The sequence below is a fragment of the Carassius carassius genome, chromosome 21 (assembly GCF_963082965.1).
Source record: "Carassius carassius chromosome 21, fCarCar2.1, whole genome shotgun sequence".
NCBI classification, from domain to species: Eukaryota; Metazoa; Chordata; class Actinopteri; order Cypriniformes; family Cyprinidae; genus Carassius; species Carassius carassius.
This window is the reverse complement of record NC_081775.1, coordinates 28,702,419-28,714,779: the sequence shown is the minus strand read 5'-3', so window position 1 is coordinate 28,714,779 and position 12,361 is coordinate 28,702,419. Positions and strand designations below refer to the sequence as shown.

At 37.3% G+C, this 12,361-nt stretch overlaps 1 protein-coding gene across 1 annotated transcript; it reads right to left on the bottom strand.

Moving 5' to 3' along the window:
• Positions 1–1,785: 1,785 nt before the first annotated feature.
• LOC132098078 (NLR family CARD domain-containing protein 3-like) lies at positions 1,786–10,959 on the bottom strand. The gene is made up of 8 exons (XM_059504200.1): positions 9,958–10,959; positions 6,935–7,058; positions 6,735–6,845; positions 4,578–6,428; positions 3,984–4,157; positions 3,696–3,869; positions 3,349–3,395; positions 1,786–3,052 (listed from the first exon to the last, which is right to left on the bottom strand). Exons 2-8 carry the CDS (start codon positions 7,054–7,056, stop codon positions 2,529–2,531), a joined length of 3,003 nt encoding a protein of 1,000 aa, XP_059360183.1. The 5' UTR covers positions 7,057–7,058; positions 9,958–10,959; the 3' UTR covers positions 1,786–2,528.
• Between the last annotated feature and the right edge of the window lie 1,402 nt (positions 10,960–12,361).

Below are 12,361 nucleotides of genomic sequence, written 5' to 3'. Positions count from 1 at the left end.
AAACATCGTCACACCATTTGCATTACATTTATAACACTAATTCTTATATATAGTTTTTATTACTTTCTCACTCTCAGATCACTAGGAAAATTATCTTTCTGCATGTCGATTAAATGAGACACCCCCTCGAAAACGAGATAGATCATCTCAATGTGCTATCCCTTTAATGAATTCAATTCAAAATTCCATTCAGTTTAAACCTTAAAGTCTCTTCTATAGCCAGACAGCAGACACAGGAGACAATGATGATTAAAAAAAATATTTTATTTAACATTCTTTCTGTCTTTGTCAAAGAACAATCTGGTCAGAAACAAATGCAACAAGTGTTATCAAACCAAGCAAAGGAAATAGTCACTTATCTTATGAGTTTTGTTTTAAGGAAGGAAAATAAAATGTGTAATTATTCAGTTCGGCTTATTATTGTGCATTACATCAATTATACAAAGTGTTGTGCATATCCAAATCAACAGACACTGGACAAAGGTATATTTCCACATCTCTGCTCTTCATGTGACACTCGCACTAAAGATGAACGAGCGATGCAAATGCAGAAGCCTACAATAATTTCACAGCCATCTATATGGCAATACATCACCAAAGTGTGGACTGAGGTGCACTGCAATACTAAAACATAAGGACTTACACTTTTATAAAAGTACACTATACACAACAAGAGCAGTGTTCACTTCATATGTGTTTGAAATAATATAAAATGTTGAAATATTTGGTTTTGGTTGACAAAGGGATTCATACAATTATACTGAGAAAAATAATGTATCTAAAAGCATGATGTGATCATAAGAAGTCATATTATAGCACAATAATTCAATCTGTAAAACTGCTTTGAATTGATGTGTAGTGTATAAATGCTACTTTACAGATTAACTGTGCTCACAATCTAAATATGCAGCAAATATCATATAACAAGCATAACAAAGGCCCCATCTGTGAATCACAGAAGTGAAAGAACAGCAATTTATAAACTTTAAATATCTTTCAGTGTTTCTGTGATGTGTAAAGGGAACACATTCACTCAAATACACTGTCATGATAAACATTTTGTTACATACAAAGGTTCACTATACTAAGAAACATTCTGCAACTCTCAGAAATCAAAAAGTCCTCCCCAATACAAACAAAACATTAACAGGAACTAAACTATAAAGATTTCTCATTCTAAATCTCTGGACTCAAGTTAGCATTCCTAGTGAGCAGAATGTGAATTAGGGCTAAATAAAGCAAAATAAAACTAAAATCGCAATATAGCTTCATGTGATTTTGTATTTAGATTACGTCAAATAGGCTACAGATAAAGCATTCTCCACAATACCATGGCAAAAAATTATCCATATGGTTTCTAGGTATTTGTATGAAAAACAGTAGTCTAAATACATTAAGTATAGATGGACAAACGCTATATATCTTAAGTGAAAGTGAAGTGACATTCAGCCAAGTATGGTGACCCATACTCAGAATTTGTGCTCTGCATTTAACCCATCCGAAGTGCACACACACAGAGCAGTGAACACACACACACACACACACACACTGTGAACACACACCCGGAGCAGTGGGCAGCCATTTATGCTGCGGCGCCCGGGGAGCAGTTTGGGGGTTCGATGCCTTGCTCAAGGGCACCTAAGTCGTGGTATTGAAGGTGGAGAGAGAACTCTACATGCACTCCCCCCACCCACAATTCCTGCCGGCCCGGGACTCGAACTCACAACCTTTCGATTGGGAATCCGACTCTCTAACCATTAGGCCACGACTTCCCTTAATGTAATTATATTCCATTACTTCTATAATACTTTAAGTCAACAGTAATAATGTAATAAAATTTGATATGAATATTCTACATTTCTGCCACAATATCATGGAGCAGTTAGTGTTACTACAGTAAATCCATGGTATATTATGGCAAATGATGAAGGCCTTCGGACTGTATCGTTGCATAGTGTTTCTCCTGTTTGTCAGGGCTTTAAGTTTAAATCACAAAGTCATTTGCGTTGCTGAATTCAAGTGTTTCACACTGGATCTCGCAGCGCTGTTTAGTGTTTGCCTGATGAATTTTAGCAGCGAGTAAATGGATCTCATCTAGTAAAGCAGGTCTCACACTACAGGATTAGTGTTTTTTTAGCTGTATTCAGAAAATAGTGTGCATGCTTATAATAACTATGGTAATCTGCAGGTAGCTCCAAGAGACGGCTTTTGGAGTATTGTTCATTAAGACGATCAGTGAGAGTGAGAGTTCAGCAAGAATTTATTCAATCAGATATTGCCGAAGACTGTCATTTTCTTTTTAAAAGTGAAATATGAGATGTTCCTAAAAAAATTTCTTAAAAAAAAGAGCACATTTGGGTTCGTCTTCAAAAGGTTTCAAGAATTGCTCATAGGAGTTCAATCTGGTCCCTGGTTAAGTTTGACACAGGCATGGGAGCTGGCATCACACTATAAAGCAGTGCTGCAGTTAAAGCGAGTGTAGTCTAGATGAAAACAGACTGCCTGTACTGTAAATAACAGGAGGCGGTTCACCCTAACAGAAGCACTGAACCATAAACTGCAAACCCAGCATAGAGAGGTTCAGTAAACGTGGTGTTGAACGTGTGTATGTGTGTGAGCGTGTGTGTGTCGGAGACACCGTAGAAGGACAGAGTGCCGGCTGCCCTGTCCACATACACACCTACTCTCCTGAAATAAGGGTCTGACTTGACATGTATGTCTCTGTTCTTATTATTGTGCCAAGCACTGAATCTATCAGGGGTACAGAAAAGACTCCAGGACCTATCATTCCACCCTAATCTACGGTCACTTCCTCCTTTATTTCTGATTCCTTTATACGTCACTGCAGCATAAGCCCCCCCGCTCCATTCAAGCTCCCAGTAAGAGCGTTCAGACAGAGTTTCTCTACACAAAACCTGCTCCTGGTGCTCAAATCTGTCTGGATGATCAGGATATGGCTGCTCTTCTTCCCCACGCATTGCCATTCTTTCACCCTCACACAGAGCGAGATGAGAGTTTGCCGTGTTTGGGTCCAGCGTGAGTTTACAGAAATCTAATCACAAGTACAGAAATTAGAACAGCAGATACTGATCATTCATCATAGAATATTTTGGAGTATCCAATTCCAGAATAGCCAACTGGCCAATGGCAGCTTAGGACTTTCCAATTTAAAGTAACTAATTAACAATTAATGATTAATTAACAATTAATACTTGGCCAGCACTAATTGTTGTATAATTTCCACTTAACTGTTTATTTGACCACTTTGATTAAACCAATATTAAGGGATAATAAGCAGTATATATGTATTGTATGTTGTTGAGTATATTAGAGAGAGGGAGAACCTACATTTTTGTAGTCCTGGTTTGATCCTGGATTCCCCACACTGGTCTGAGCTAAAAAGTGAGAGAAATGTAGAAATGAAGTAGGAATAAGCAGTGCAGGTCTATACTCGTACCTTATACTGTACCTTGTTTAATTACATTTTTAACAAAAAAATAAATGTAAGCAAACATCTTTAAGATCAAATAAGGCCATGAAAGCTTAGATCGTTACAAATGTAAACAGGAACATTTACCAGGGCAAAACAAACTCTTAAACATAGTTTCAAAGCTAAATCTGCTTGGGAGTACAGATTTAAAAGCCTTACAAATACACATTTATCTGAAATAAATGTGTCATGAAATCCAACATACTTGAGTTTTTCCAGTTTGCGATCTGGATTTTCTAACAAAGCAGAAAACATCTCGACTCCTGCTTCTCCTGGGTGATTGTAGCTCAGATCCAGCTCTCTTAAGTGTGAAGTGTCTGAATCGAGAGCAGAAACCAGATGACAACAGCCTTCCTCTGTCACCATACAGCCAGATAACCTACAAAGAGAATAATTAAATGTGAGATTGGGATATCAACTTGAATTAGATCTATACATCTCTTTCTAGAGCACTGAAAACAGGATGAAAACATCTTTTGTGGCCTTTACTAACCTCAGTATCTCCAGCCGACAGTTTGGACTCTTCAGTCTGGCACAGATGAGCTCCACACCAGCGTCCTGCAGGTCATTGTTACTCAGGTCCAGCTCTATCAGGAGTGAATTGGTTAATTGTAGAGCTGATGTCACAATTTTATAGCACTGAACTGTAAGATTACATCCGTTGAATCTGGAAGAAAGTACAATGATGTTTCAGTTGATGTAATGGGACACCTGTGACAGGTTGTTAATGTCAATTATCATCATTTTCATACAGCGCTGAAGTATTTCAAATTAATATTTGGCAGATTCTGTCAAAAACATTTAGGGTGTTAAGCAAATACAGTCTGCTGGCACATAATACAGACTGTATTTTACAACTGAATAATTAGAAAAGTGTAGACTTGCATAAATTATTAATAATTTGGAGAAATTTTAAACTTTTAAAATGATCTCAAACACACCTTAATCTCTTGTTTGTCAGGTAAATAAGAAAATAACTTTATTTGAGAATAAAGTAGTCACTTTTTGGTAAACTGCTCTTAAGGTAATACAAGATAAAAAGCTAACAAATGTATTTTTGATATTCTAATACTAAGTAGACTCTCACTTTGCTTTTCTGCAGTTCATCACAGCTGGTACCAGTCTCCTTCTGCCCTCATCTGATGTGTTGTATTTCATGAGGTCCAGCTCCTCCAGAGCTTGGTCTGACATCTGGAGCATGTAGGCGATCGCTGAGCAGTGAGACGGAGAGAGTTTATTCTGTGTGTCTTCATCTGATTTCATAAACTCCAGAATCTCTCTAACCAGAGTCTGATCATTCATCTCCAGCAGACAGAGAAGAAGGTTGATGGACCTGTCAGCCGAGAGACCCTGTTCCTGTTTGATTTTGTCTTTAATGTAAGCTGCGGTTGTCCTGATGCTCTCAGAGCTCTTCTCGGTGTGTGTCAGCAGACCCTGTAGGAGTCTCTGATTGGACTCCAGTGAGATCCCCAGCAGGAACCGCAGGAAAAGATCCAGGTGTCCATTCTCACTCCGAAGAGCCACATCTATCGCTCCTTTATGGAAATTTGGGAGCAAATCAAACACTTTCATTGCATCTGGAGTGTCATTTATAAAGCTGTAGAAAACATGAAACGCAGCGAGAAACTCCTGAAAGCTCAGATGTATAAAGCAGTAGATTTTCCTTTGATGAATCACAGATTCCTCCTTAAAGATTTCGGTGCAAATCCCAGAATACACTGTGATGTCGATAGCATCTATGCCGCTCTCAATCAGGTCCTCCTCATAGAACATCACATTGCCCTTCATCAGCTGCTTGAAAGCAAGTCCAGCAAGTTTCACAATCTTGTCTTTGTTGGACTGCAGGAGTTCCTCTGGATTTCTCTCACTGGATCTCTCCTCATACTTCTGGTTCCTCATGTTCATCTGAGTCAGCAGGAAGTGGATGTACATCTCAGTCAGAGTTTTAGGGATTTCTGCACTCTCATCTTGTTTCAGGAGGTTCTGAAGGACAGTGGATGAGATCCAGCAGAAGACAGGTATGTGACACATGATGTGGAGGCTTCTTAATCTTTTAATGTGTGAGATGATTCTGCTGGCTTGATGCTCATCACTGATTCTCTTTCTGAAGTATTCCTCCTTTTGAGAGTCATTGAATCCCTCAATTTCTGTCAGACGGTTGATGTACTTGGAGGGGATCTGACTGGCTGCTGCTGGTCTGGAGGTGATCCAGATGAGAGCATTGGGAAGCAGCTCTCCTCTGATGAGATTAGACATCAACACACCCACTGATGAAGACTCATTCACATCAGAAACACTCTCATTTTCTGAAAACATCATTTTAATTCTGCTTTCATCCAGACCATCTAAGACAACTACAACTTTACACTCCTCAAGAATCTTTGAGTCCAGATCTTGCAGTTCAGGATGAAAGTCCACCAGAAGTTTGTAAAGACTGTATTGGTCATCTTTAAACAAGTTCAGCTCTCGAAAGGAAAGCACAAACATGAGATCTACATCCTGATTGGCTTTTCCCTCGGCCCAGTCCAAAATGAACTTTTGCACAGAGACTGATTTTCCAATGCCGGCAATGCCGCTAGTAAGAACAGTCTTCACTTTGTCTTCTGTCTGATTCTCATACCCTGGTAGTGGTTGTAATATATCATTGCAGTTGATTTGAGTCTTTTGGAGCATCGTGTAACTTTTCTCTATCTGTAAGATCTCATGTTCTTCATTAACTCTTTCATTCTCCCCATCTATGATGTAGAGCTGTGTGTAAATGCTCTTCAGGAAGGTTTTTTTTGTTTGTATTTGATTTCCCTCAAATATGCTCTCATACTTGCTCTTCATGTTTGTTTTCTGTCTCTTCTTAAGTGCATCAAAAGATGAAAACTCATAGTGATCAGCAGTGTCAGCGAAACTGGATAATCCACATTTGGACTGAGCATCTCTTTCCACACTGAAGAAAGATAAACAACATTTCTTGAATACAATTTCAAAATAAGAACATAGGTGAGATTTGACTGCAAATAAAATTCAAACTAGAAACAATTACACAAGGCACTCTACAGTAGGGTAATCCTAATAATTTAAATTGACAATTAAAACATTTGCATATAGTCTATTACACTTAAAGTGTCCTATCATACCTGAGGGTATATGAACTTTTCACATATACTTTACACATATGGGCTCCAAAAAAGTACTGTTGTAATTTTCTTTGTAAAAACAAAAAAATACTTATAAAAGCAGTGTCTAGTCTTACCTGGGGTCAGAAGCCACTGGTCTATCACTTAATTCAGGAGGTTGATACATGGAGTCAGTGCTCTTCATAGATACGCAGCTGGGTTCTGAAGATGCTGTGGTAAACCGCTTCCTAAAAAAAAAAGCACCTGAATTGTAAACATGTTCACTTACTTTTCAGCCTGCAAAATGTAATAATTTACAGAAAAAGCATTGTTCCACCTGGGGTCAAAGGTCACAGATTCATCACTTAATTCAGGAGGTTGATACATGGAGTCAGTGCTCTTCATAGATATGCAGCTAGGTTGCGAAGATGCTGTTCTGGATTTCTTTTTTTCTTCCATAGCTATCAAAAGATTACAGTGTGTCAGCCAAAGTAACCCACACTTATTCTATATAAGATGTTTTATTTTCTATATATCACATATAAAACATTAAAACAAAATAAAATACTACTATAACTACTATTATTACTTTCACTTTTTCACTTACACGAGGATTACAAAAGTATTGCCAGAAAAATTGGTGCACATTTTGTCTAAATTAAGTAATTTTTGTAATGTTGTATAACAAATTGAGTCGGGGGGAAAATACATATTATTCTTAAATAACTTTTGACATCTGAATATGCCAGTCAAATAGTGTATTTATATCCAGACATCAGCGCCCTCCAGCGGGGCTTCGGACAGGGGGGGTAAAGGGTACCCAGGGCCGAGGCAGGGGGGGGGGGCCTTAGAAGTCAGTTTTCTATACATACATGTACATGCACTAAAATTTGCATAGCAGTTATGTACAAATAAAAAAGTTCCTGTGCAAAACTAAACTTGTGGTTAGGCACTGGTTAGGTATAAAAAAAAGTAATTTTCATGCTGTGCAGGGCCCCACCACCCCTCTCGAATCAGTGTAAATGGTACGACCCACTGTTCAGGTGCTTCTGCTGCGGAGTGCGGACCTGCAGTGAATCAGTTAAAGGTGCTCTAAGGGATGTCACACATTTTTTAGGCCAAAACATTTTTTGTCACATCCAGCAAACATCTCCTCACTATCCGCTAGCTGCTTGTCCCCTGAACACACTGTAAAAAACGGGGTCTCTCTAGACACCACAGGTTTAAAAAAAAACAACAAGAAAAACAAACAGGGCTCACCCCACCACAAAACATAACAAACTGTTCCAGCCAATAACCGACAAGAAAGGTTTGGGGGGTTAGTGCACGGATGAGGAGGAGGGAGGGTCTAGCTAGCCTCCGTTTTGTTTGACAACAATTTGAACGTCAACAAGAAGTTTCAACTCCCGGCATCGCTTAGAGCACCTTTAATGAGACAGGAGCTGGAGTTAGCCGTTATATGAACTAGGAAGACAGAGGAAGAGTCATGTCTTTCCAAAAACGAAAAGAAAAGAAGATTAAAGAGAGAAAGGCAAATGAGGGCAAGCAGTTGCTCATTTAGTTTTTTTTTAAAGAAAGGTGAGCTCCAAATGCATCATCGAGCATTGACATTGTTTTAACATAAATATCTACTACTCTCGGAGGAGTTCTCCCCAGAGTCAGAAATTTACATGAAAACACTGTATATTTCCCTCCATTGTCAAAATCTATCACCCGCGAAAACGCAGACCGTTAGCGCCTATTTTACCACATTGTTATGCAGGATTGTTCTCAGTTTAATGCACATCTTAATGATTGAAAATGACTTATTTTAAAACGTAATTCAAAGACTGAATGTCTAGTTTGGCGGTTAGTGTACACTGTGATTCTATAGTCTGCATTTATTTTAAACAGACAAATAATCAGCAATCAACTTGTACTTAGCCTACCCTTTTAAAAAAGCTTTTGTGACAATAAAGGATATTTTAGCAACCATTTGAAGCCATATATTTCAGTTTCAGACCCTGCAGCAGCAGGCCCCTCCCTCATCACGGCCAGGTGAAAGCAGTGAGGTGGATGTGACAGTGAAACAAGGTGAGCTTTTAGCGGCATTGCCTGTTTTAACACTTAGTAATTAAGTGTTAAGAGGAAAAAGGCAAAATGGGTACATTGTTATTGTACACATTTAAACTTTAAAGGGATAGTTCACCCAAAAATGAAAATTCTGTCATCATTTACTCTCCCTCAAGTTGTTCCAAACCTGTATGATTTCCTTTATTCTGCTAAACACAAAAGAAGATTTTTTTAAAGAAGGTTGGGAATTAAACAGTTGCTGGTCCCCATTGACTTCCATAGTATTTTTTTTCCCTACTATGGAAGTCAATAGAGTCCATCAGTCATTTGGTTACCGACTTTCTTCAAAATATCCCACCCATTGGTATCACTATGGTATTTGGTACGGGGGCCCAGCAAGATGGTTTGTACCCAGGGCCCAAAATTTGGTGCTACGCCCCTGCCCTCCGGTGAGCTAAATCTTTTTACTCGTATATAAGTCACTAAATGACCTAGGACCGTAATACATTGCAGATATGTTCACTGAATATGAACCTAACAGAGCACTCAGATCACTAGGATCGAGTCAGTTAGAAATACCAAGGGTTCACACAAAACAAGGGGAGTCCTCCTTTAGTTATTATGCCGCCCGCAGTTGGAATCAGCTTCCAGAAGAGATCAGATGTGCTAAAACACTAGTCACATTTAAATCTAGACTCAAAACTCCTCTGTTTAGCTGTGCATTTATTGCATGAGCACTGTGCAATGTCCGAACTGATTGCACTATATTTTCACTGTTTTCTTTTTATTTAAAATCATTTTCTAACTGTTTTTAAATTCATTTTAATTAAGTAAATGTTTTAATCATTAAAGCATAAAGCAACAAAGCATAAAATTGCTTGTTTTATTTTTGTTATTATTTTTCTCCATTATTATTTTACTTTCTTTTATGTAAAGCACTTTGAATTACCATTGTGTACGAAATGTGCTATATAAATAAACTTGCCTCGCCTTGCCTTTTAGAGCTCAAAGTCTCTGAATTATTGTGGAACAAAGGGCACTCGAAATGACCAGAACGTTTTCCACCTACAACATTTGTTTATAAAGCAAATGTCTACAAAGTTAACCAACAGGTTGTTTCGTTCCGTACTAAAAATACATAAATCTTAAAAGTTTAACAAAGCTTAATACAAAAATTATAAAAGTTAAAACGTAACAAACTGAAACGTAAAAACTGAGACAAACATTAGGCGATTGCGCTCCACATTCAGACTTCCTGCATAAGATACAATGTAAACTCTGACAGATAACGCGAAAAAATAAACTTACTGTGAAATGCTGTCACTCTGGTGATTCTCAAGTTTTCATTCTTAATCCTGTCCAGCTAAATGTCGATGGCTGTCTGTCACTTTCGGTTTGGTTAGGAGTTGTCGTCATGGTATAGAGCCCCTCCCCTCGATATCACGGTTGCGCCCATAGACAGTAAAAGAAATCATTACAGCGATTCCGGCGGCATCATCACATGAATGAATGAATGAATTAAATCTTTATTTCGAACAATTAATAAAATAATAAAAATAAAAATTACAGCAATTCGTAAGAAATATCCATATAAATAAACAAAAATAAATAACATAATAATCAACCTTTTGAAAAGGGATAGGTAGAAGCCCTAGGCTTATCAAGACCTACCCCCAGTAACTACCTAAACCAATTCACAATCGAACAAGAAAATAAAGCGTTATCTTAATATTAAGATGAAGAAAAAAGCATATACAAAAACCATTATTAATCATCCTTTCCCACCATAATGATTTATCATTCACCCTCTCCACTTCTATACTTATCAAGCATAAAACTTTTGTACCTTTTTTTAAATTGCAACGTATTAACACTTTGTTTGATTGAACTGCTCAGACCAATCCACAAAGGCACCCACAAATCGAAATACACATACTTTTGAGTTTTGTCCGAGTCCTATGTTGACTCAAATTTAAATCCCCTCTCAAGTTATAACCCCCAACCCTATCTGTAAATAACTGTTGTATGTTTCCAGGCAACTGTTTATTTATTGCTTTTTAAATTAATTGAGCGGTCTTAAGTTTAACGAGATCTTTAAACTTTAAAGTGTGCAATTTTAAATATAGTAAATTAGTATGCTCATGATATCCTACCTTGTTTACTATTCTAATTGCTCTTTTTTGTAATGTGCTTAATGTTTGTAAGGTGGTTTTGTAGGTGTTGCCCCATACTTCAACAAAATAATTTAAATAAGGCAACACAAGTGAACAATATAAAATAAAAAGTGCTTTTTTACTCAATACATGCCTTGCTTTTCCCATTACTCCAATACTCTGCACTACTTTTGTTTTAACGTATTTGATATGTGGTTTCCAACAAATTTTATGATCAAGAATCACACCCAAAAATTTGTTTTCAGACACTTTCTATTTTAACATTATTAATCATAACTTGTGTGTCGGTTTTACGATTACCAAACAGCATAAATTTGATTTTATCTAGATTTAACGATAATTTAAGTCAAACCATATTTTTAATTTATTAATTGTGATCTGATGTGACCCCCTCTAAAAGCTGCTTCAGATTTTCCCCTGAACAGAAAATATTAGTATCATCAGCAAAAATCACAAATTTTAAGAGGTTAGTCACCTTACATATGTCATTTATGTAAATAATAAATAATTTTGGACCCAATATTGACCCCTGTGGTACTCCACAGGTGATACCCAAGCAATCAGATCTGTACTTCCCCATTTGAACAAATTGTAGTCTGTTACTTATGTAACTTTTCATCCAATCTAATGCAATTCCTCTGATACCATACTTTTCCAGTTAATTGATTAACAAACTATGATCGATTGTATCGAAAGCTTTTTTTAAATCAATCAACGATCACGTGTGTTTCGGGTTAGTCGAAGCTTTTCAGTTCTAAAAATTGCCATAAATCTTGTGTTTTTAGAACGGTGAAAGCATTTTTGTATTGTAGTCGCAATGCTGTATTGAGTCACGTTTATCATACAACACAGATTATAAAAGCATATATACCCCCACTTTATTAGTATTTAAATAGTATATATGATTATGTTGAACTCTTAAAAAATGTTTGTTTCTCATGGAAATGTTTCTGAAACGTCTGTGTATATGACAAATATTGCATTTAATTCACTTCATCTGTGATAATGTTTGCAAACACCGCGTGAGTGTCACTAACGGGAGCAGAAAGTGTCCGGCTTGACGGCTCCGTTTTCAACTCCGCCCGATAATTAAATGTATCATCTGGGTATATGAAGTGCACTTCTGGTTGGATTTTTCAGTGTGAACACACTACTCACATTCCTGCAGCTCCACACTATATTATACAATTTCACACTATACAATGCAAGATATTCAAACAATTCTTTAATACCACAACAACAAAGTTGATCTTAAGGCACTTTCAGAATATCATATAAATGATAATAAAGATAAATATAAACACACACCAAAAACAATAAAATAATAATAATTAATGCACATACGGCAGAGAATCTGTAGATGATGTTAACAATTTAACTGTTAACAATTAACAGTTTTCATCAGTGGCGGACTGGGACAGTAAATCAGGCCAGAAATTTGACTCCACCCCAGGCCACCTCTGTTGCTGCAGTCACCACCATCCAATTCATCTGTCCACCAGACTGCTAAGCTCTTTGGCTCTTTCAGTTGTTTGAAT